The sequence below is a fragment of the Cucurbita pepo genome, chromosome 16 (assembly GCF_057944985.1).
Source record: "Cucurbita pepo subsp. pepo isolate OVF chromosome 16, ASM5794498v1, whole genome shotgun sequence".
NCBI classification, from domain to species: Eukaryota; Viridiplantae; Streptophyta; class Magnoliopsida; order Cucurbitales; family Cucurbitaceae; genus Cucurbita; species Cucurbita pepo.
The window spans coordinates 10,954,592-10,978,874 of record NC_141813.1 but is presented as its reverse complement, the minus strand read 5'-3'; the positions used below and the strand labels follow the sequence as shown (position 1 = coordinate 10,978,874).

Sequence of the window (24,283 nt, the reverse complement as noted above, 5' to 3'; positions counted from 1 at the left end):
ACTCTTCTTCCTCATCCGATCTCCTCTTCTTGGAGCTCACATCGATTCCCATGGCAATAACTATGCCGGAGGGTCTCAGTGTTTGAGGCTATTAGCTGTTTGGAGGCATCTAGGTTTGAGCCTGCGCGGTATGTTTAGCTATCTTTCGCCCCGGATGAAGAAACGGGTGGCCAATTATAACAGCCCAAGCCCAAAATAGACAATATTTGCTAGTAGTGGGCTTGGGCTGTTACAAATAGTATCAGAGCTACACACCGAGCAATATACCAACGAGGAAGCTAAGTCCCGAAGAGGGTGGACACGATGCTGTGTGCCAGCAAGGACGCCAGGCCTCGAAAGGGGTAGTTGTGGGTCCCACATCGATTGGAAAGGGAACGAGTGTCAACAAGGATGTTGGGCTCCGAATGGGGTAAATTGTGAGATCCCACATTGGTTGGGGAGGAGAACAAAGCATTCTTTATAGGGGTGTGGAAACCTCTTCCTAACAGACACGTTTTAAAAATCTTCGGGAGAAGCCCGAAAAGAAAGGAACAAAAAGAACAATATCTACTAGCGGTGAACTTGGACTATTATTGAGACTGTGAAGAGGTTTAAAACTTCACCGTTTGATTTTGACAGGGCTGATTTGAAGGCTGCAGGAGAGAATGTCTCTGACAACATGATATTCATATTGAAGGAATTGGTTCTATGAACTAACCAAAATGAAACATATGCACAAACAAGCTTAATACTCAGAATAGTTGCTACACTAAGATCATGAGACCATATGTTTACCAAGAATAATGAATTTTAACTAAATTTTCAGTGTTTTCATATTATCACCAGTAATCACCACAAGAGCATACACCTTCCTGAAAATGATGGTACCTGATGGGATCTCGAATGACGATGACTCGATTCTCCAACTGCGCGACGAGCTTTGCAAACAGATGACAGTCCCCACAGATTCTAAGGTTTTTCCTAATTCGAATGGTCTTCTCCTTTGGCAAACTCATCAAACCAAACACAATTGCCAGTTTCTCGCTGTGATATTGAAGGGAGTCCTCCATCTGTTCTCCCTCAAGATCCTGCAGCACAAAATTTGTATCAGGAACATAGCCCACTGACACTAATCTTTGGATTACTCGGCTGATCTCCCTCTTTATGTCTTCTATTCTTGGATGCGAGTTGTCCCCCAATATAAAGGCATGTACTTGTTTGCTCACTTCAATCCAGCTGCATCCTGGTTCTTTCTTCACTCCCCTGGCTCTCATGCTCCTCCTAACTTCAGCAACATCTTCCCATTTCTGAGTATTCGCATAAATATTCGATAACAATATATACGTCCCGGCATCGGTAGGATCGAGTTTCAGAATTTCTTTAGCAGCATATATGGCTAAATCCACATTCTTGTGGACTCTGCAAGCACCAAGCAAGATTCGCCATGTTACTGCATCTGGTTCATGCTTCATTTCATGGATCAACTTCACAGCTTCATCAAGCTTCCCAGCTCGTCCAAGAAGATCGATTATACAACCATAGTGCTCTCTTCCAGGATCGATCCCGAAAAGCTCCTTCATAGATTGAAAATAGTACCATCCATCATTCACAAGCCCTGCATGACTACAAGCAAAAAGAACCCCAAGTACAGTGATGTAATTTGGTTTTGGCCCTTTAAGTTTCATTGATTCAAACAATTTGAGTGCTTCTGTACTGAAGCCATTTTGAGCTAACCCTGCAATCATGGTGCTCCATGAGATGACATCCTTCTCTGCCATTGTCCTCGTGAAAACAAGGTTTGCATCTTCTAGACTGCCGCATTTGCAATACATGTCAAGAAGTGCGTTGTTTAGGATTAGATCTTGATCAAACTTTAAGACATGGACATGGACTTGTCTGCCCAATTCTAAGAGCGCTAGCCCAGTGCAGGCTCGCAAGACGCTAGTTAATGTAGATTGATCAGCTGCAAAACCAGCTCTTTTCATTCTCTTATAAAGATGTAAAGCTTCATCCCCATCACTGTTCTGAGCTAAACCACCAATAATGGAGTTCCAAACAACCAAATCCCCTGTAACCATCTCGTTAAAGACATTCAAAGCATCCTGCTGTTCACCCAATTTTGAGTAAGTGTCAATCAGAGCACTCCTAACAAAGACATCGGATTCCAACCCCACCTTCATTAGGCTAGCATGTAGCTGCCTGAGGTTCAACAAACCATTGCAAGCTCTCAAAACAGAAGAATAAGTAAACATATTAGGTCGAACGCCTTCCCTAAGCATCAATATAAGAAACTCTAAAGCCATATTATTAAGACTGGAATTGGAGTAAGCAGATATCATAGTCGTCCATGAGACAACATTTCTGTCAGGCATTTCGTCGAACAGCTTGTGGGCTTCATCCAATAGACCAAATTTCACATACATGTTAAGCAGAGTATTGATCAAGAATGTTTTGGGCTCGTACCCATTTGAGAAAACGTGCTCATGGACAAGCCGACCTTGTTCTACACCCCCACGAACAAGGCAGCACTTGATGAGCTCGGAGTAAGTGATTGCATCAGCCCAGAGGCGGTTTCTCTGCATCGCTTCCATCGCTTTCATGGCTCTTGGAAGATCCCTCTGATAGCAAAATTTCGTGAACTCGTCGACTAACGAGGAGGCCGATACTGAAGAAAACCGAACAAGCCAAGGGGGAGCAAGCTTCAACATTGAAGTTGCTCTTCTCATGGCTTTTCAAGGATCAAAAACACAAAAGCGTAGATTCAAATCATCCATGAAAGTGAAATCCCAAGCTCATGAATCAAGCTTCTTCATACATTATAGACTGTATCAAAATCCAGCGCCTCGTAAGTTTAAATTTACAATATGTCCCCGTCGGTGTAAATACTTGAACGGACGATGAGCACGTTTCAAGAATGTCGCCTGAGTTAAATTAGAAGTTAAAGTTTGTTAGATTGGTAACCACCCCAACCTAAAATTTTTCACAACCCAACTCTCCAATTGGGTTTGGGTATATAAACTTTTATATATTTTTATTTGGTTGAGGTCGAATTCGAGGGTTTTGTCTCATGACCCGAACCGAACCAAATTAGTTCAAGTTCAGAAAAATAAACCCAAACCAACTCGAAAGGCTAATCCAACCCAACCCAACTCTTATAGCTCAGGTTGTGTTGGTCTAGGTTGTCGGGTTGAATGTACCTCCTAATTTCTAACAATACCTGTGGACAACCTAATGAGGTTTAATAATTTAGCCTAAATTTTAAAGGTTAAAATCTTATTAAATATATTTTAAGTCGTATTTTTTCTAAGTTTAAGTAATATCCATTTTTTAAAATTGTTTTATATGATTCACATTTTTATGTTTAATTTTATTCGGTATTTAAAAATATATGTTTTTTTTTCTTTAAAGTTGGTATAATGGCACATGGAAGGAGTGGACAACTAAGTAGAATATTTTGTTGTCAAGATATATAATAGGGAATGAATTAGTTGTTTTTTCTTGAGATAATGTGATGAAATAATTAAATATTTCTCAAAATATCAAACCCCCATATTTATTTATTTATTTACGTTACATTATAAAAATAAATTATATTATATTTGATTTTTTTTTGTTCGAAATAAACCAGAATGTGAACTTTATGTCGGTCTTTATTCTTCTACAAATGTAAGGTCGATATATTTTCATAGCATCTTAGGATGAGTTTGATCCATTAAATTCTTCAATTTATTTCGAAAAAAAAAAATATATATTTTTTATCGAGACTGAAAGGATCCATCTCAAATACACTAAATCTAATTTCGGGTCATTTCTTGGTGAACATGACCTACCATCATGAATAAGCAATATTTAAGAATTACTCGACCAATTTCCACTGTTCACTTGGTAACTTAAGTTCATCAAGTTAGCCCGAACATGACTAAAACATCTATTTTCGATAATATATATATATATATATATATATATATATATAAATTTAATTTCAAGAAATTTTATCTTAATTTTTTAACTTTACCTCGTTTTTTGTTCTTATAAATAAATGAATTAATTAGAAAAAAAAAAAGTGAACTTTAGAATATCCTTATATTTTGTTTCAAAAATGTTTTTAAAGTTTTTTTTCCCTAATAAAAAAGAGTATTTAAAAAAAATTAAAAATAGTTTAAGAATTTTTTTAAGTTTAAGAAAAAAATTTAAAAGTATTAATGAAAATTTAAAGGTGTATTTTTATTAAATTAATAAAAATAAATAATCCACGTCATTAAATTCACATAAAAAATAAATAAATGAAAAAAATGGAGAAAGTGAAAGGTATAAAGGGCCCACGATAATCATCCCACAACCCACCCCCCACCGCTAAGCGAATAAAACAGCCTGTGCTCCAGCTCTTCTCTACACACACAACAAACATACTCTCTTCATTTTCACCCTTCCCACTTTCCTTCTCCATTTCCCTCCCCCCCTCTCCTCCGCCGTCAAATCGCCATGTCCGCCGTCGTCCACACCTTCCAGAAGCCTCGCACCTTCCTCCCGTCAAGGCCTCTCCCCGACGCCCTCCCAGTCTCCCACACCGACTCCGCCGCCGAACAAACCCTCCGCCGCCGCCTCTCCTCTCTCTCCCTCCGAATCCAGCCAATCTCCTCCCCTGCAACCGCATGGGCGATCCGAAAATCCAAATCCATGTCCTCGATCGGAGATCTCGCCGGTAGCTCCGTCAGAAAGTGGTGGGACTGGGGCTGGGCTTGGATCCTCTCTCGCAAGCCTATCTTCGCCACGGATCTCGAGATGAACGAAGAGGAGTCCAAAATCCTCGGATCTCAAAACAGAGGTAGCTGGAGACACGTCTTCTTCAAGTTCAGATCTGAAATCAGAAAGCTCATTGGCTCCGATGTTGGCCTCCCCCAAACAACCTGCAACTACAAATCCTTCAGTTTCTCCAACAATGGCGGAATCAGAACCTAATTGATTAATCAGATCATTCTTTCCCGTCTTCCTCGCTTCATTCGTATCCAATTGTTCTGTTCGTTCTGTAATTCCTCGCCGGTGAAGATCGATTAGGGCTCGAATCGAAACAGGTAAAATAGGATTTAAACAGATAGGGGTATTGTTGTCATTATATAAATTGTACTTTTCTTTTTACGTGGTGAATGCCTTTTTTTTTTTTTTTTTTTCCGTTTCTTTAAATTTTGTCCTGTTATTTTTTATTTAATATTTTACTTTTAATTTTAATTTTAATTTTTTTTTTTTTTTTTTTTTTTTTTTTTACTACGGGAGGGTCAAATGTAAAAATGTTATTGTATTACTGTTATTATTGTTGTTACTATAACTTAAAATTATTATTGTGTTTAATAATTGCGAAGGAAAATAGTCCTTTTTTTAATTTTTAATTTTTAATTTTTTACAAATATATATATATATGTTGGGAAAGTGCTCCTCTTTAATATTGAAACTCCAAAATTATTTTTATTAATTGAAAATTAATTCGTAAATTATGATTAAATTGAGAAGTTGTGTTTAATTATAACAGAAACAACCGACCCTTTAAATAGGGAGACAGAAGGCTCCTGAGTTGGTTAGACAATAAGGACAATTTGGTAATTTCATACATTATGAAAATTTTAGGAGGAATTCACAATTAATAATTTAATTCATCAAAATGCATTTTTTTAAATTTTTTTTATTGATTTCTCAATAAATTTTGCTAAAATAATTTTTAAAAAAAAATTAAATAAACTATTTTGGTTTCGATGTGGCTGTAAATGAGTGTAAGAATAAAATTGAAAATAGAAAATTCATATTATAAATTATGAGAAATAATAATAAAAAAAAAAATTAGAAATTGGGAAGTGGTGGTAATGATATAATGAAGTGTCGGTGACGGTGGCTTGCCAGCGGTGTATTATGTGGAGTCCAATGTCATTTTTAAATTAATAATTATAATTATTATAATTTTTTTAAAAAAATTATTTAACAATATTGAAATTAAATTTATTTAACAATGAGAATGATTGTATGATTAAATTGTAAAAGGTGGCATAATTATTTAGTATTATTTTACCAAACGCTTTAATTTATTTTTAAAGTTTAAACATTAAACTTACTCAACACTAATTTATTTTGTTTTATTTTATATTTATTTATTTATAATTTTATTTTTTTTTCGTCAAGCGTCACCGACGAAAAATTCTGTAAATTTGTATCCTTGCAAATCTGACAGCTGTACAGTCCACGTGGCACTACCACATATTACTAGCTTTGTCCAACCTATATATTTCAATTTCCTTCTGTTTTAATTTTGAAAAAATATTTATTAGTTTTTAAATATTAAATACCATTTTGTTTTGTTTTTTTTTTATTTTTTATTTTAAAGTAAAATTTTCTCAAATTTTTTTTATTAATTATAAATATTAAATACCTTTTGTTCTGAATTTTGTAATTTTTCCAATATTAATTATAATTTTTTTTAGAGAAAGGATAGACAACGAAGCTCATAAAGGCTTTTGATTTTAAATGCAGCGACAGGGCTAAAATGGACTTTTCAATACCGATTACGTGTCCATCGGTCATCTCTTGTCGCCCTCTTGCTTATTGATAATGGCCACATGCATGCCACTTGGCTTTGTTGTTTTTAATTTGTAATTCAAATTTTAATTTGGTTATTTACTTTATTTAAAAAAAAAATACATAATTTATTATACTAATTGTTTTAACATTTAAAATTTATATTTAATAAGCTTTTCAAAATGAAAAAATAGTAAAGGTATAAACTAAATTAAAAAAAATGAATATATAAATTAAATGTTTATATGAATTATTGGATTTCGTTTCAATAGTTGTTTATTTTAATTTCACAATTTTAACGACAGGCATATTGCCAACGCATCATACTCGCTCCTTACGTGGCGTGAACGTATAAGGAATAAGTATTTCCAGCTCAGCAAAAAAACCAAAAAAATTGGGGTTTATTATTTGACTAATAATAATAAAATAATTGGAAATGGTCGGAAGTACAATTTTGGAAGCTTTTATTAGGTGTGATATTTAAAGCCGCCAATTCTATATTATATATATATATGTATACATGTATGTATGTATGTATATATTGTTGTTCGTTTCATGCTATGCTTAGTGGAGGCGTGGTAATTTGAATTTTTTTTTTGTCTAGTGGATGTTGAGTTTATTGTCCTATTTATTAAGAAGAGAGTGGACGTATCAGCTACGTGGACCCTTTTATTTTTGTTGTTGTCCATGATTTATGGACCCAAATAGACATTTTTTTTATGAGCAAATGCATGCAAAGTCGGAAGACAACTATCTTACTAAATAAGCCAATGGTTGAAATGAAAAGAAGCTCTCCCAAAAAAAGAAGTGTTTTTGTCGTTGCCATGAACGAGAGGAGAGTCATTTGGCCGAAATTTGGACTATAAACCAGTATAGAATGGGATGAAGGAAGCTCGAAGGCTCATCTCCTTTGTGTGAAAGAAGAGACCAACCTCGACAATAACAACCTCAACCCTAGAACTATGACGAAGAGGAGAAAATGGGAGAAGAAATAAGTACATTGAAGGAAAATAATTAAGAAACAGATAAAAGGAATAAATATCTGAAATTTACCGTCTGAACTACAACACTATAATGAAATGGTTGTTTTGATGAAAGTTTTTTAAAGGACGGGACAAAATTGAACATTAACTTAAAGTTTAAAGGTGTAATTGAAATTATCATAAAATTTATGGGTATAATTGAAATTTAGTCGTATACCAAACGAATCACTATATTACAAATAATCACTGCAACACTATACCAAATCATTTTAATTGAAAAATTGCTAAAAATTGAATAATAAAATTAAACGTTTTAAAGTTTAAGAGTATAATTAAGACTAATTATAATATTAAAAAAAATATATAATTAAAATTAATATCTAAGAGTTTACCTAAAATTAAATTGGGTACCATTCTAAAATTAACATAAATTTTCATTTAAATTCAATTTTGGTTATCATTTCATACATTAATGTAAAATTTAATTCAAAATATTTCGTATATATATATATATATATATTATCAAAATTTTAAAAGAAAAAATTAATATAAGGGTCACTAAGGGCAATCATTTGATTTTTTTGAAAATTATATTTATTTTCTTCCAACTTTTATTTCCTTCAATTTTTTTATTGATATATTTTAATTCTTAACTATATTCTAAAATAAAAAACAGATTTATAAAAGTTATATATTTTAATTCGGAAAACATCTAGAAAAAACTGAATCATAAAAAAACTCATAATTGGAATAAATCTATTTTAAATTATTATTTTTTAAAATGTAAAATCATAAAATAAAAAAATAAAAAAATAAAAAAATCTGTAAAATATGTGGCCATTTTTATTTTTATTTTTATTTTATTTTATTTTATTTTATTTTATTGGTTCAATTTATGATGGGATTGGGTCCTTGCCCGCCAGAAAAGAAGAACTTTTGATCATAGGCATCATATGATTTGGTCCATAAAAAAATCACAGCTACACTCTCACTAATCCCGCCATGGCTGATGATTAAGAGCTTCGCTGTGCTTCACACTGATTGTTCATCTTTTTATGGTAAGCTTTTCTTTCATATACGAATGGAAAGTCGCTGTTTCTTTCACTCGATGCAAAATGACATTTAGCTTCTTTCTCAAGACTGAGCAATCCATCCATGATTTTGGCTTCCAGGAATTTCCCTATTGCGATTGTTTGGACTGCTAAGCTTCTTAGGTGATCTCTCTTTTCCATTTCTGTAAAACCCTAAATTTCATTTTACGCCCTTTAAACGCCGCACTTCTTTCCGCGATTCATGCAACAAACTTCGCTTTCAAAACTCGGGAAAAATTTGTTTTCCTTGTTGTTGTTGTTGTTGGTGATTTTTTGATTTATTGAGAAAATTATGCATCATTTGGAGCGGTGGGATGAAATTTTGTAAAAAATGGACAAATGGATGCTTGAATATGACTGAAATGATAAAGAAAACGCTGCGGTCAGATCGGGAAGAGCTTACGTGCTGTGAAAAGAGAGGTCCATAGGGCAGGTGTCGACATAGAAAACGGCTGTAAATAAAATATCATTTTAACAAAAGTTTTACATATGTTCTTCGGCTTTTGGATCGGTCTCTCTCGCCTTTCTTCCAGCTAATAACGTTGATGCCTTTTTCTTTTTTCTTGTTTTCTTTTACTTGCTTTTCCTATTTAATGATCTTGTCTCTTTGGTGTTAACTAGGTTTTTGCTGTCATTTGAAAACAGAGCATTTCATGGCTGTCTCTGCTGCTGATGGTCCCTGAAACCCTCATCAGCTTCACTGTTTCTTCTCAGTAGTTCATCTCTGCTCCGTTTTCTTGCTTCTGCTGGATTTTTAACACTTGGGTTTGCATTTAATCCTTCCTTTTTTTCCTTTTACAGTTCATCTTCTTTTGTTCTTTTGTTACTTTCAATCTTGAGAGAGATTCTGAGTCTGGTGATCTGAATGGGGATATTGGTTGTTTAAGAGGAATTTGAATTTTGTTTCCATGGTTTGATTACTGATCTGGGTCTGTATTCTTTTAGGTTCTTTGGTAGGTGATTTCGAGATTTTCTTGTCGATTTTGAAGAAGCAAAATGAGTGGTTCTGTCTTGGTGGCTGTTGCTGCTGCTGTTGGGAACTTGTTGCAAGGATGGGATAATGCGACTATCGCAGGTAGATTCATTCTTTCTCTGTTAATTTATCCTCGTTCCATGGTAAAATCATCGAAGTTGTGTCTTTATTACCCTCTTTCATGCTGTTCTTCAAAAATCTCAAGTATGATCCATTGTTGCTGCAGGGGCCGTCCTGTACATTAAAAAGGAATTCAACCTTGAAAGTAGCCCCACTGTAGAAGGGCTGATTGTGGCCACGTCCCTTATCGGAGCCACCGTGATCACGACATGCTCCGGGGCAATATCAGATTGGCTTGGCCGCCGGTTGCTGCTCATTCTATCATCTGTTCTTTACTTCATCAGTGGCATTGTAATGCTGTGGTCTCCCAACGTATATATCCTTCTTTTAGGCAGGCTTTTGGATGGTTTTGGAATAGGTTTGGCTGTTACACTGGTTCCGGTGTACATATCTGAGACTGCTCCCCCTGAAATTAGAGGATCATTAAACACACTTCCTCAGTTCACTGGTTCTGCTGGAATGTTTTTCTCATACTGCATGGTTTTTGGGATGTCTTTAATGGAATCCCCAAGTTGGAGATTAATGCTTGGGGTTCTCTTTATTCCTTCACTTATATATTTAGTACTGACAATATTTTTCTTGCCTGAGTCACCTCGTTGGCTTGTCAGTAAAGGCCGAATGCTCGAGGCCAAACGCGTACTGCAGAGGCTTCGAGGCAGGGAGGATGTATCTGGTTAGTTCTTGTTTGATGCTAATTTACTGTTCTTCTGTTGGTATTGTTGTTCCATGCTTAATGTTGGAACTTTGTAAGAGTGTACTTATGGACATGACGGGTATAGGTCGAATAATTAGATTTAAAACTACACGATTTCTAAAACATTTTCGACCAGTGGTTCATAGAAGAGAATCACAAGCTGCTATTCATTTAAGCTGCTGATTTATGGCTTAACCTGTCATAGTTTGAGCTGAGATTTATTTTGATGCAGCCATTTCACATTGATAAAGCATTAGAATATTGTTCTTAATGATTTTTTCTATCCTTCGTTATAGTTGCTTCATTTTCTAGTTGGCTGGTTCATACGTATTGTTCTGGAACTCAGTTAGTGTCTTGCCTTGGTGTTGGCTTTTATGGCAATGGCTGATTCAAGGGAACTAGCCTCATCATATGTTACTGATCAAATCTTTGATGAACAGGTGAACTGGCTTTACTTGTTGAGGGTCTTGGAGTTGGGGGTGAAACCTCTTTTGAGGAATACATAATTGGTCCTGCAGACGACCTTGCTGACCAAGATATATCGACCGACAAAGATGAAATCAAGTTATATGGACCTGAACAAGGACTCTCTTGGGTTGCTAGGCCGGTTACAGGGCAGAGTTCTATTGGGCTAGTGTCTCGGAATGGAAGCATTATAAATCAGAGTGGTTTTGTCGATCCTCTAGTCACTCTCTTTGGCAGTGTTCATGAGAAGCTCCCCGATACAGGAAGCATGCGCAGTACACTCTTTCCACATTTCGGAAGCATGTTCAGCGTCGGAGGTAACCAACCTAGAAATGAGGAGTGGGACGAAGAGAGCCTTGCCAGAGAGGGTGAGGACTATCAGTCAGATGCTGGTGGTGGTGATTCTGATGATAACTTACGGAGTCCACTGATGTCACGACAAACAACGAGCATGGAGAAAGACATGATCGCACCCGCTCATGGCAGTCTTTCCAGCATGAGACAGGGTAGTCTTGCTGGAGATCCTGTTGGAAGTATGGGGATTGGTGGTGGTTGGCAGCTTGCTTGGAAATGGTCTGAGAAAGAAGGCCCGGATGGAAAGAAGAAAGAGGGTTTTAAACGAGTTTATTTGCACCAAGAAGGCGTTTCTGAACCGCAGCGAGGATCCGTAGTCTCTATTCCTGGTGGCTATGCGCCAACTGATGGTGGCTATGTTCAAGCTGCTGCTTTGGTGAGCCAACCGGCCCTTTACTCCAAGGAGCTTATGCATCAACATCCAGTTGGACCAGCTATGGTCCATCCGACTGAAACCGCGACAAAAGGCCCAGTTTGGCACGACCTTTTCGAACCCGGAGTCAAACATGCTCTGCTCGTTGGTGTGGGAATTCAAATACTTCAGCAGGTAAACCCTTCCCTTTCTGCTTCATTTATTGGTAGCTTTCTCTCAAACTTCTTGTTTTGTTTGCAGTTCTCTGGCATCAATGGAGTTTTGTATTACACACCTCAAATTCTTGAGAAAGCAGGCGTTGGAGTTCTTCTCTCAAACTTGGGGATTGGCTCTTCTTCTGCATCTTTGCTGATTAGCGCCCTGACGACATTGTTGATGCTCCCTTCAATCGCCGTGGCCATGAGACTGATGGACATCTCGGGTCGTAGGTAAGACATTCTTTCTTTGATTAACGCCATTGCTCGAGCATCGAAGGGCCACACTCCTCATAACATTCGTAAACAACATCGAGTTTGTTGTGCATTATTCTTCGACTTTCTACATTTCACACCATATATTTTCCCTCATCATGCAGGACTCTACTACTGTTCACCATCCCTGCCTTGATATCATCCCTCATCATCCTAGTAATCGGCAGCCTAGTGCACATGGGCAGCGTAGCAAATGCATCAATCTCGACCGTCAGTGTAGTTGTTTACTTCTGTTTCTTCGTGATGGGGTTCGGGCCAATCCCAAACATACTATGCGCAGAAATCTTCCCAACCCGGGTCCGTGGCCTATGCATTGCGATTTGTGCACTAACATTTTGGATTGGCGATATCATTGTCACATATACACTACCCGTGTTGCTCAACTCAATCGGGCTAGCAGGCGTTTTCGGTATGTATGCGGTTGTTTGCAGCATATCATGGGTGTTCGTCTTTCTAAAAGTTCCAGAAACAAAGGGCATGCCACTTGAAGTCATCACTGAATTCTTCTCTGTTGGTGCCAAACAGGTTATAGCTGGAAAAAATAGTTGAAATTCATCATATACACACAGATTCATTTTTTTTCTTCTAATGTTTGATATTTTTGGTTGGATTTGATGATCTTTGAAAGTTGAGTTTAGTATTAGACGAACACGACTCTCCACAATGGTATGATATTGTCCACTTTGAGCATAAGCTCTCATGGCTTTGCTTTGGGCTTCCCCAAAAGGCCTCACACCAATGGAGTTAGTATTCCTCACTTATAAACCCATGATCATTCCCTAAATTAGTCGATGTGGGACTTCCATCATCCAACACCTCCCCTCGAACAAAGTGCGCCTCCCCTTAATCGAGGCTCGACTCCTTTGGAGTCTTAGTCATTTTTGACTGCCTTCGAGGAGGGGCTTGGCTCCTTTTCTTTAGGAGTTCTTTGTTCGGGTATTGTGTTTCTCCTCTCTCTCCCCATTTTACGATTATGCCATTTTTGGTGACGGTGATCGTCCGAGTTCTAAATCCAAAGTCATGTTTCGACGACGAGAATGATTTACTAAAAGTATTCCCTCTAAATCTTTAGTTCGAACTACCGTGTGTCCTACTTTTAAGATGATGTAACATTTTATTTCTAGGCATTTAGTCTGGTATGACGAAAACTTTAACTATTATTTAAAGTACAAGAACAACTATTTTTAGTTTTTGGTATTTTTAAGGTTGAACGTTTTAGCCGTACACTCTCGGATTCTCGATAAAGTCATAGTTTAGAGGACTTTTTAACACAACTTTGTGTAAAAATAGTTTCCGTTCTCTAACGAATAGTCTAAATTAATTTACGGTGAAAATTAAGGTTTAAATTGATATAATTATTAATTTAAAAATTAATAAATCCAAGATTTATTCCCTAAAAATATGTTAGAATAAAATAATTAGCTAAATTTTATGATTGGATAAATGAAATTAAAAATTAAATAATAATTATTAAAAAAAAGGAAAAATATATATTGAAATATCTAAGAAGGGGCCCAAATTTCAAGGAAAAGTTTGATGGCGCGTTCTCCAACGCTTTCCCTCCTCCCATTTCAATTCTTCCCATCCCCTTCTTCTCGTCTTCTTCCATTTCCCTTCATTTTCATCGCATTGCACAGGATTCGTTCTTCCATTCCTTTTCCTGCTATATCTTTCAATCCCCATTCCATTTCAATCGCATTCGCCTCCGCGCTTTTCGAAATGGGTTCCGATCTAGAAGCCAGTTCTTCATCCAGTCTCCTTCAATCTCCGGCGGTCAAAGAAGATACGCCTCTTCTCGGCAGCGCCAACCCTCTGTCTTCGCAGCCCAAGACATTTGCTAATGTTTTTATTGCCATTGTTGGGGCTGGTGTTCTTGGGCTTCCTTACGCTTTCAAACGTACTGGGTGGGTTATGAGCCTTCTAATGCTGTTTTCTGTTGCGTTCTTCACTTATTACTGTATGATGCTCCTTGTTTATACTCGTCGGAAAATTGAATCGGTTATCGGATTCTCGAAAATCAATTCGTTTGGGGATTTAGGTTATACTATTTGCGGTTCCCCTGGTAGGATTATTGTTGATTTGCTTATTATTTTGTCTCAAACTGGATTCTGTGTTGGTTATTTGATTTTCATTGGTAATACTATGGCTGATGTTTATAATTCCCCGACCGCTACGGATTTGAGTCCTAAGATCTTGGGATTAGCGCCCAAGGTTGTGTACGTTTGGGGGTGTCTCCCTTTCCAATTGGGTTTGAACTCGATTCCAACCCTGACCCATTTGGCTCCTTTGAGTATCTTTGCTGATGTTGTCGACCTTGGAGCTATGGTGGTTGTGATGATAAAAGACGTGTTGATTTACTTCAAACAGAGCCCATCTGTTGAGGCATTTGGGGGCTTTTCCGTGTTCTTTTACGGAATGGGTGTGGCTGTGTATGCCTTTGAAGGGATTGGAATGGTGTTGCCATTAGAATCCGAGACAAAGAACAAGGAGAAATTCGGGAGTGTCTTGGGGTTATCCATGGCGTTCATTACTGTTTTATACGGAGCATTTGGAACTCTTGGCTATTTCGCCTTCGGCGAAGATACCAAAGACATGATCACCGGTAACTTAGGGTCTGGATTAATTAGCACCATTGTTAAACTGGGTTTGTGTGTAAACCTGTTCTTCACGTTGCCATTGATGATGAACCCTGTTTATGAGATCGTGGAGAGACGATTCTGGGGAGGAAGATATAGCCTATGGTTAAGATGGATGCTGGTTTTCATGGTGAGTTTGGTGGCACTTTTGGTGCCGAATTTTGCTGATTTCTTGTCTCTGGTTGGAAGCGCTGTGTGCTGTGCATTGGCGTTTGTGTTGCCTGCTCTGTTCCATTTCTTGGTGTTCAAGCAGGAAATGGATGTGAAAGGATGGTGTGTGGACATTGGAATTCTGGTGTTGGGGGTTGTTCTTGGAGTTTCTGGGACATGGTCTGCTCTGGTGGTGATTTTCTCTGTTAAGGAATGATTATAAACACACCATTAAAGTGTTGAGGAAACTAAACTAGAAGCCGCCTACTCTCCTGATGATGATATCAATGGATGAAGTGTAGCTAAGGTAAGGTAGAGGGCAATAAAGTGCTAACTGTTGTGTATTGTTGTCTCTTGTTTGTACTATGATTTTATTTCTGAACTGTTTTAGAATGGAATTCAAAACATCATTTGGGCTCTTTCAATAAAATGTCATTTTTTTCAAAATAACTCTCGAACGTTTTGATCGTAGTTCGTTTGTTTATGTGAACAAATCTAAATTGGTTTGAAGTTAGATGTGTCACTGTTAGGAATTCCCCTTGAACAAAGTACACTATAAGCCTCCCCTTAATTGAGGCTCGACTACTTTCGCGGACTTTGTTCGACATGTGACTACACCTTCGAGGCTCATTCTAACACGTGACTACACCTTCGAGGCTCATTCTATTGATATGGCTAAGTGCATGGCTCTGATACCATGTCAGGAATCACGGATCTCCACAATGGTATAATATTGTAAGCTCTCATTGTAACGTCCCAGATCCACCGTTAGTACATATTGTCCTCTTTGGGCTTTCCCCTTTTTGAGCTTTCCCGCAAGGCTTTAAACTTTTTCGTAGGTTTAAGGAAGGAAGTCAAGACGAAAGATGAATGAGCCGGAACAAACGGGAAGTCAAGACTCTCGATGAATGAGAGTTTACCGTGAAAGAAGGGAGAGGAAAGAGACTGAACCTATCCTTTCTCTACCTTAACTGCTTTGAAAGATGAAACCGAAAACTGGGCTGTCTCTTCTTCTATTTCAATTCATATTCCCATGAAATCTTGGAGAGAGAATTTGGAAGAATAGAGTTTTTGGAGGAAAAATTTCTCTAGTTTTTATATATTTTTTATATAAAATATTAATTTTTAAAAATGGATAATTTACCTTTGTATATAAATATAATTTTAAATTTAAAAAATGTTTATAATAAATTGTAAAAATATAATATAATATTTAACCTAATTTCTATATATATATATATATATATATATATATAATTTAGCTAATGATTTTTTTTTTAATTTCTATATATATATATATGTGTATAACTGTCATTCATTAATCCATACGACACCGTACCACTACAAATTTTTATTTATTTTTTTAAAAATATGTAAAAGGGAGAAAAAGATTCAAAACCACATTTAAATAATTGGTTGAGAACATCACCCAAAATTACCAAAACACCCACATTTAGTTACACACTTATTTTTTTAAATTAAAAAAAAAAAAAAAAAAAAAAAAAAAAAAAAACACGAAGGCATTGCTAGCTGTCACCAGCCCATTTCCCTCCCATTCATCCTATTCTCACTCACTCACTCACTCACTCACTTTTATAAAACCTTTCCCCTTCCCCTTCTTCTTCTCCACTTCCTCCAAACCCTAACAATGGCGTCTCTCTCCTTCCTCCTCCTCCTCCTCCTCCTCCTCGCCGTCTCTGCAACTTTCCTTCCTTCTTCAATGGCCGCCTCCCCTTCCTTTCGAACTCTTGACGCCAACGCCCACTTCTTTAACCCTAAGCTTCCCGCTAAATCCTTCTCCTCCTCTAAGAAATTCGAGGGCTCCTCCGATTTCGTCAATCTCCGCTACCACATGGGCCCTGTTCTTTCCTCTTCCCCCATCAATATTTACCTTGTCTGGTACGGCAAATGGTCCGTCTCCCAGAAATTCCTAATCAAGGACTTTCTTCTCTCCATTTCCGCCCCCGATCCCCGCCGTGCTCCTCCTTCTCCTTCGGTTGCTGAGTGGTGGCAAACCGTCTCGCTTTACACCGATCAAACCGGCGCTAATGTCTCCCGTTCCGTCGTCATTGCCGGTGAACATTCCGACCTCCACCACTCCCATGGCACTGACCTTACTCGCCTCTCCATTCAGCAGGTTATTGCAACTGCCGTTCGATCTGCGCCGTTTCCGGTTGACCACCGGAACGGGATGTTTCTGGTGCTCACTTCTCAGGATGTTACGATGCAGGACTTTTGTCGAGCAGTTTGCGGGTTCCATTACTTCACCTTCCCTTCCATGGTGGGCTACACGCTCCCCTATGCTTGGGTTGGTCACTCCGGCAAGCAGTGCCCTGAGCAATGCGCCTATCCTTTCGCCGTGCCGGCGTATATGGCCGGCGGTGGTCCCGGCGTTCTCTCGCCGCCGAATCGAGACGTTGCGTTAGACGGAATGATTAGTGTTATAGGCCATGAATTAGCTGAAGTCGCTTCGAATCCGTTGGTGAATGCTTGGTATGCCGGTGAGGATCCGACAGCGCCGACGGAGATTGCGGACCTCTGCGAGGGTTTGTACGGCACCGGTGGCGGCGGCGGGTATATAGGGCAGGTAATGAGGGATGGAGAAGGAAGGACGTTTAATGTGAATGGGAGAAATGGAAGGAAGTTCTTGTTGCAGTGGCTATGGAGTCCAGTTCTGAAGGCCTGTGCCGGTCCCAATGCTTTGGATTGAGTGGTGGAAGTTTCAATTTCCGATCAGTTTCGTCGTTATTATGTTGTAACTTGAAGAAGAACTCGGCGGCGCCGATGAGCTCAGCTTGAGCATCCGCCGTAGAGATCGGTGGCTCCGCCGTGCCGCAGTGGACGGATTGCAGGGACAAGTGGAGGGGGGCCGGGGGTTCTATGAATTTATTACAGTTTCTATGGTATATATTAATATATAAAATTTTAAACTTTTCATTAATTTATTTATTAATAATTGAATATGATTTTTTCTTTCTGTGAATTTTGAAAAAAAAAATATTGTATTAATTCTTTTTAATAAGCTTAAATTTTCTCATTATTATTTTAATTTAACCTAAAATTTATATATATTTTTTTTTTGGGGACAAACAACAAGTCCCAAAGGAGAGGGGCCCACATAATTTGTGATCAAACAGCTCATGATGGGACCCAATTACATCGCTCCTATTATATTATAATAATATTATTATTAAATATTCTCACTTTCACCCCCACCACTTTCCATATTTTCAAAATTCAGTATTGGGTGACTAAAATGTGAATTCGAAAACTTTTAGGACTAAAGTGCAAAATATTAGATTATATTTGTTTGAAGGAATGGGGGCCAGTTCAGAAATACATAAATTTGGAAGGGTTAGAGAATAAATAGTATTTTGAATTAGTCAACGAAGTAGAAATTAAATGGGCCAGAGGAGGCAGTAGCGGCCCACTTATTGGTGGGGGCCCAATAACAAAAAGGGTGTCTCGATCTCTGAGTTGGAACTTGGATGGGACATATTCCCACCCCTCACATGACATTCAAACAAAAAGGCTATTCCTTGCTATTCAATCCACAAACAGACAAAACTGCCACGTGTCTTTTTGTTTAATTTTTATTTTGGTCATATAAAAAAATACTACTTTTTTAGTACCGACCCATACTTGATTATGTTCTTTCGTCTCAGGTCCCAAGATTCGGTACAAGATGGTCCCAACATTTTTGGACTATTCTAGTAAATCATAGGTCATTCCAACATGTTTTGTTGTAACGGCACAGATCCACCGCTACCAGATATTGTTTTCTTTGGGTTTATTGTCTTCTTTGGGCTTTCCCTTCCGGGCTTCCCCTCAAGGCTTTAAAACGTGTCTACTAGGGGAAGGTTTCTACACTCTTATAAATGGTGGTTTGTTCTTCTCCCCAACCAATGTGGGACATCACAACCCACCCCCTTCGGGGCCCAGCGTCCTCGCTGACACTCTTTCCTTCCTCCAATTGAAGTGGGACCGCCCCAAAATCCACCCCCTTTGGGGCCAGCGTTCTTACTAGCACAATGCCTCGTGTCTACCCCCTTCGGGGAACAGCGAGAAGGCTGACACATCGTCCGGTGTCTGGCTTTGATACCATTTGTAACGGCCCAGATCCCCCGCTAACAGATATTGTCCTCTTTGGGCTTTTCCTTTCGAGTTTCCCCTTAAGATTTTAAAACGCGTCTACTAGAGGAAGGTTTCCACACCTTATAAATGGTGGTTTGCTCTCCTCAACAAACAACGTGAGACATCACATTTATCCTCACTCACGTAAAATTCCTTAAAAATCGTTCAACATAAAATTATTTTATGCAAAACACATTTAATTATTTGGTGCAAAAACACATTTAACCGTGTAGTTCTTATAATTGAGCCAGAAAGTGGCCTAAGACCTCAAGTTCCATATAGCTCAAAGAAACCATTATTTAAAAAAAGAAAAAATATATCATAAATTCATAGATATCATCATAACAAGACAAACCGACAAAGGATGATCTTCTTCCACTTAATGCAGACATGGCGAGGGAGGTAGCCACGTGCATTGCCACGTGTAACCCTGAAGCAGAACTCAACCCGTCATTTGGCAAAAGGAGCAGAAAAGAATTAAAGGGTTCGAAATTATATAAACTAAAACTAATCCAACAGAGTAAGGGAAGCAGAGGAGATAACAATGGCAGAACCTGGTGGTGGCGGCGTACGCGGTGGAATCAGAGCTTGCAACCAGAGCTGTGGTTGCGCCGTTCCCTGTCCCGGTGGCAACGCTTGTAAGTGTGCAACGGCGACGGCGGGGGGAGAGGTGGCGCATCGGCAGTGCCCGTGCGGGGAGCATTGTGGGTGCGACCCCTGTACTTGTCCGAGTGCGGTGGTGGGAGTGGGAAGGGGTAAGTGCAGGTGCGGGGAGGATTGCCGGTGTGAAATTTGCCGATGTGCAGATTGAGAGTTGTTGTAATTTGCCGGTGTGGTATTGGGTTGGTTTGTGTATAGTGAAATGGTGATGTAAGGTGTTGTGTTTGTGAGAGAGTGAGTATATAGATGGAATAAAACTGAGGTTGTGCTCTGTATCGAATATCTCTGTTTACAACAACACCCACTTAGCCAACAACGTTTCACTGTTCTTTACGGTCCTATGCGACAATGGAGCAAACCCATTTCAGTTTCTCCATGGATTTCTCAGAAAAACCTAAGAAAATGGCTTCCTGTTCTTTGCCAGATCGGTGTCTCTGTCGCCAAAAATCAAACTATGGGCGAGGATGGTGGGGGAGAGGAGTCTAACCTCTTTGATTAAGAGTTTATAAATAAAGAATATCACGACTCTCCACAATGATACAATATGCTCCATTGTGAGTATAAGCTCTCGTGGCTTTGCTTTGGGTTTCCCCCAAAAGGTCTCATACGAATAGAGATAGTATTCTTCACTTAGGAACCCATGATAAGCCTCTCCTGACGTATATGGATCTCTTGAATAGTCTCCCCTTAATCGAAGCTCGACTTCTTTCTCTAAAGCCCTCGAACAATGAACAAGAACAATCTACACCCTTTGTTCGACACTTTAATCACTTTTGACTACACCTTCAAGGCTCACAATTCAATTGTTTGATATTTTAGGATTCTATTGACATGGCTAAGTTTAGGGTATAGTTATGATATCATGTTATGAATAACGATTCTCCACAGTGATATGATATTGTCTACTTTGAGCATAAGCTCTCATGGGCTTCTCCAGAAGGTCTCATACCAATGGAGATAGTATTCCTCACGATCTTTAGTATTCCTCACGATCTTTCACTTAATTAACTAAGGTAGAACAAACTCCAAATAACATCTTTATTGATCGTACGAGGCCTCTAGGAGAAATCAAAATTTAAAACATAAAGCTTTGAGAGTTTAGTCTCGTCTCTAACATGGTATTAGAGACCATAGAATCAAAGGAGTCGTAAGTTTTGAAGGTGGTCTAGTAAAAAGTGACGAGAGTGTTGAATAAATGGTATACTTTGTTCGAGGGCTTTAGAGAATAAGTTGAGTATCGGCGGCATATGCCTCAGGAGAGGCCTCTCCAGGGTGTGTTTTATTTTTAGGGTTCGAGAGGAAGAGTCGAGGTTCAATTAAGGGGAGGTTGTTCTTTAGGGGAGGAGCTCTATGGGCCTCAAGCGAGGTTTCATAGTGTATTTTGTTCGAGGGGAGGATGGTTGAAAGAGGAAGAATCCCACATCGACTAATTAAGGATGGTTGAAAGAGGAAGAATCCCACATCGACTAATTAAGGATGAACATCATCGTTCATCTCTGTTGGCCTAAGAATACTTGAGATGAGCTTCAGCCATGTTTACAGTTCTTGAACATGACGCTCTGTTCTTACATATATCCACTGTTTTAAAGCAAGTGTTCTAACTTGAATCTGCATCAATCATTAGCCTGTCCTTCACACTTTTTTCCTATTCACCAGTATACAACATCCCAAACATGGCTAACAAACATGTTCTATCTTTAATCTTCCTCTACCTTTCAAGAATTCAATCAGCTTTACCTATGTCACAGTACACAGCACAAACACAAACAAACAAAGCTAGCATGTTCTATCTTCATTTTCAATCTAGATCCTTGACATGGCCCAACTTGAACAATGTTTAGACCTTTCTAAGGTCTGCTTGCAGCTTCTCCAATTTAAGCACAAGTTTGCAGACTTAGGCGACCAAAACAGGTAAATCAGACCCTTCAAAGGATTCAAATTCCAGTTTAGTGCCTCTTTTAACTATCTCAGGTTTCAATTATCGCTATAACACTGCACAACAATGATGCTTCTAAGTAGTTTTTATGAAACTAGTGATACCCAAATCCATCTTACCTTCAAGAAACGAAGTTTGTGATGAATGCAACTCCGCCGTTTCTCGAGCAATCCAGCCACGTCCCGCCGCCCAACCCATCTCTTCCGCCCTAAATTTCGTATGAACAAGTAAAAACAGATCAATTTCAGAAAATTTGAAACTATCGATCGATTTCCCCCTAGAAAATGAACGAAAACGGCATTGAAGTTGTCGGACCTACTGCGTCTGAGGAACGGCCATGTTTGCTCCATTGCTGATGCCGGCACCATGCTCGTTCACTAGAATGCGCTTCTCAAATATCCACTCTGGTTTGAGGCTCTCCAATTCGATTTCAACCATCAAAGAAGCATCATCTTCCGGAAAATGGCGAGAAGCTCTCCAACTTTACCGCGAAATCAGACTCTCTGGATCTCAATTGCCAGACTCCTCGGTGCTCCCTTCGATTCTCAAAGCATGTTCCAACGTTTCTTTCAAACTTGGAACCGCTATGCACGGATGTCTGATCAAACAAGGATGCCAATCTTCCACTTCCGTTGCTAATTCCGCTATCGACTTGTATATGAAATGGGGTGATTTGGATTCCGCACACCGCGCTTTTGTTTCTCTGAAGAACAAGGATTCGGTGTCTTGGAACGTGATGGTTCATGGAAATTTCTCAAATGGGGGCGTAATGGCAGGTTTGTGGTGGTTTAAAATGGCCAGATTCGCCGATTTTCAGCCCAATGTTTCTTCGTTGGTAATTGTAATTCAGGCATTTCGTGAGCGTAAATCATATTGTGAAGGCTTTGCGGCTCATGGTTATATAATTCGCTCTGGTTTCTCTGCCATTGTTTCGGTTCAAAACTCTCTGTTGAGCTTATATACTGAAGTAGATATGTTTCTTGCCCACAAACTGTTCGATGAAATGTATGTGAGAAATGATATCGTTTCCTGGAGTGTGATGACAGGAGGTTTTGTGCAAATTGGGGAAGACGAACATGGGCTGCTGATGTTTCGAGATATGGTGACAGAGGCTGGCATTTCACCTGATGGGGTAACCATTGTAAGTGTTCTAAAAGCTTGCACCAACTTGAGAGATATTTCACTTGGAACAATGGTGCATGGATTGGTGGTTTGTAGGGGCTTGGAAGATGATTTGTTTGTTGGGAACTCCTTGATAGACATGTATTCCAAATGTTCCAAGGTTCATTCTTCATTTAAAGCTTTCAAGGCGATGCCTGAGAAGAATATCGTCTCGTGGAATTCGATGTTGTCGGCGTATGCCCTCAACGAGAAGCCTTTGGAAGCTGTGGCGTTGCTGAGGACAATGGTGGAAGAAGGGGTTGAGAAAGATGAGGTGACTTTTGTGAATGTTCTTCAGATATTTAAGCATTTTCTGGATTCGTTACAATGCAGGTCTGTCCACGGCGCGATTATACGACGAGGATATGAATCGAACGAGTTGGTGATGAACTCTGTGATTGATGCTTATGCGAAATGCAATCTGATTGAGCTTGCAGGCATACTTTTTGATGGAATGAAGAAGAAAGATGTAGTTACTTGGAGCACCATGATTGCAGGCTTTGCCTACAATGGCGATCCCGACAAAGCGATATCGATCTTCAAGCGAATGAATGAAGAGGTGAAACCGAACAAGGTATCGATTATGAATCTTATGGAGGCTTGTGCTGTTTCTGCTGAATCAAGACGATCGAAATGGGCTCACGGTATAGCTGTTAGAAGAGGTTTGGCTAGTGAAGTAGCTGTTGGAACTGCCATTATTGACATGTACTCAAAATGTGGAGATATAGCAGCCTCCATTAGAGCCTTCAACCAAATCCCAGAAAAGAATGTCGTCTGTTGGAGCGCTATGATATCTGCCTTCGGCATCAACGGTCTCGCTCACGAAGCCTTACTTTTGTTCGAAAAGATGAAACAATACGACATGAAGCCGAATGCTGTGACCGCCCTGTCATTGCTGTCTGCTTGTAGCCATGGAGGACTAGTGGAAGAAGGGCTCTCTTCTTTCAAATCCATGGCGAAGAAACATGAAATTACACCGGGTTTGGAGCACTACTCATGCGTCGTCGACATGTTAGCCCGAGCGGGGAAATTCAAAGACGCATTAGAGTTGATTGAGAAGATGCCTGAAGAAATGGAAGCAGGGGCCAGCATTTGGGGGACACTATTGAGCTCTTGTAGGAGCTATGGAAACATTGTGCTTGGCTCGGGAGCGGCCTCTCGTGTTCTTGAACTCGAACCGTTGAACTCGACTGGCTACATGCTTGCGTCGAACTTGTATGCGAACTGCGGGCTAATGAGTGATTCTGCAAAGATGAGGAGGTTGGCAAAAGAGAGAGGAGTCAAGGTTGTTGCTGGATACAGTTTGGTGCATATTAACTCACAGAGTTGGAGATTTGTTGCTGGAGATGAGTTCAATCCAAGAGCTGATGAGATCTATTTAATGGTTGAACAATTGCACAGTGTAATGAAGATTGATTATTTGAAAGTTTTAGATGCTATTCAAATGGACATGTATTTGATTTGATGTAGAGTCGGGTTTTTCTTCTCGGTCGGTATCTCATTTCCTCGAGTGCAACAAAAGAAAGGAAGGCGTCCATGTAGCTAC

General features: G+C 39.0%; 7 protein-coding genes across 12 annotated transcripts; 6 read left to right on the top strand and 1 right to left on the bottom strand.

Moving 5' to 3' along the window:
• Nucleotides 1-787: 787 nt before the first annotated feature.
• REME1 (Pentatricopeptide repeat (PPR) superfamily protein) lies at nucleotides 788-2,899 on the bottom strand. The gene has a single exon (XM_023657186.2). The coding sequence runs from the start codon at nucleotides 2,703-2,705 to the stop codon at nucleotides 819-821; it is 1,887 nt and encodes a 628-aa protein (XP_023512954.2). The 5' UTR covers nucleotides 2,706-2,899; the 3' UTR covers nucleotides 788-818.
• Nucleotides 2,900-4,362: 1,463 nt separating this feature from the next.
• Nucleotides 4,363-5,356, top strand: LOC111777478 (uncharacterized). Its single transcript, XM_023657102.2, has one exon. The coding sequence runs from the start codon at nucleotides 4,462-4,464 to the stop codon at nucleotides 4,936-4,938; it is 477 nt and encodes a 158-aa protein (XP_023512870.2). The 5' UTR covers nucleotides 4,363-4,461; the 3' UTR covers nucleotides 4,939-5,356.
• Nucleotides 5,357-8,423: 3,067 nt separating this feature from the next.
• LOC111777393 (monosaccharide-sensing protein 2) lies at nucleotides 8,424-13,092 on the top strand. 6 transcript variants are annotated; one of them, XM_023656967.2, is made up of 8 exons: nucleotides 8,424-8,578; nucleotides 8,660-8,734; nucleotides 9,257-9,376; nucleotides 9,557-9,686; nucleotides 9,811-10,377; nucleotides 10,839-11,764; nucleotides 11,831-12,018; nucleotides 12,165-13,092. In XM_023656967.2, exons 4-8 carry the CDS (start codon nucleotides 9,608-9,610, stop codon nucleotides 12,607-12,609), a joined length of 2,205 nt encoding a protein of 734 aa, XP_023512735.2. In that variant the 5' UTR covers nucleotides 8,424-8,578; nucleotides 8,660-8,734; nucleotides 9,257-9,376; nucleotides 9,557-9,607; the 3' UTR covers nucleotides 12,610-13,092. The 6 variants fall into 6 exon arrangements, with proteins under 6 accessions (XP_023512735.2, XP_023512730.2, XP_023512731.2 ...); XM_023656962.2 differs by having other exon boundaries at nucleotides 9,233-9,376; XM_023656963.2 differs by having other exon boundaries at nucleotides 8,426-8,578; nucleotides 8,693-8,734.
• A 504-nt stretch (nucleotides 13,093-13,596) lies between these two features.
• Nucleotides 13,597-15,292, top strand: LOC111776975 (amino acid transporter AVT3B). The gene has a single exon (XM_023656405.2). The coding sequence runs from the start codon at nucleotides 13,597-13,599 to the stop codon at nucleotides 15,061-15,063; it is 1,467 nt and encodes a 488-aa protein (XP_023512173.2). The 3' UTR covers nucleotides 15,064-15,292.
• A 1,143-nt stretch (nucleotides 15,293-16,435) lies between these two features.
• LOC111776734 (protein EXORDIUM-like 5) lies at nucleotides 16,436-17,787 on the top strand. Its single transcript, XM_023656064.2, has one exon. It carries the CDS (start codon nucleotides 16,495-16,497, stop codon nucleotides 17,554-17,556), a length of 1,062 nt encoding a protein of 353 aa, XP_023511832.1. The 5' UTR covers nucleotides 16,436-16,494; the 3' UTR covers nucleotides 17,557-17,787.
• Nucleotides 17,788-19,472: 1,685 nt separating this feature from the next.
• LOC111777659 (metallothionein-like protein 4A) lies at nucleotides 19,473-19,920 on the top strand. Its single transcript, XM_023657362.2, has one exon. The coding sequence runs from the start codon at nucleotides 19,525-19,527 to the stop codon at nucleotides 19,789-19,791; it is 267 nt and encodes an 88-aa protein (XP_023513130.1). The 5' UTR covers nucleotides 19,473-19,524; the 3' UTR covers nucleotides 19,792-19,920.
• A 1,334-nt stretch (nucleotides 19,921-21,254) lies between these two features.
• Nucleotides 21,255-24,278, top strand: LOC111776938 (Tetratricopeptide repeat (TPR)-like superfamily protein). Its single transcript, XM_023656357.2, has 2 exons — nucleotides 21,255-21,551; nucleotides 21,675-24,278. Exon 2 carries the CDS (start codon nucleotides 21,914-21,916, stop codon nucleotides 24,200-24,202), a length of 2,289 nt encoding a protein of 762 aa, XP_023512125.1. The 5' UTR covers nucleotides 21,255-21,551; nucleotides 21,675-21,913; the 3' UTR covers nucleotides 24,203-24,278.
• Nucleotides 24,279-24,283: the final 5 nt, after the last annotated feature.

Coding starts and splice junctions, on each gene's coding strand:
- REME1 (XM_023657186.2), bottom strand. CDS start 2,705: ATGAGAAGAGCAACTTCAATGTTGAAGCTTGCTCCCCCTTGGCTTGTT.
- LOC111777478 (XM_023657102.2), top strand. CDS start 4,462: ATGTCCGCCGTCGTCCACACCTTCCAGAAGCCTCGCACCTTCCTCCCG.
- LOC111777393 (XM_023656967.2), top strand. CDS start 9,608: ATGAGTGGTTCTGTCTTGGTGGCTGTTGCTGCTGCTGTTGGGAACTTG. Junction 9,687..9,810: donor GGATAATGCGACTATCGCAG/GTAGATTCATTC, acceptor TTGTTGCTGCAG/GGGCCGTCCTGTACATTAAA. Junction 12,019..12,164: donor ATGGACATCTCGGGTCGTAG/GTAAGACATTCT, acceptor CTCATCATGCAG/GACTCTACTACTGTTCACCA.
- LOC111776975 (XM_023656405.2), top strand. CDS start 13,597: ATGGCGCGTTCTCCAACGCTTTCCCTCCTCCCATTTCAATTCTTCCCA.
- LOC111776734 (XM_023656064.2), top strand. CDS start 16,495: ATGGCGTCTCTCTCCTTCCTCCTCCTCCTCCTCCTCCTCCTCGCCGTC.
- LOC111777659 (XM_023657362.2), top strand. CDS start 19,525: ATGGCAGAACCTGGTGGTGGCGGCGTACGCGGTGGAATCAGAGCTTGC.
- LOC111776938 (XM_023656357.2), top strand. CDS start 21,914: ATGTTTGCTCCATTGCTGATGCCGGCACCATGCTCGTTCACTAGAATG.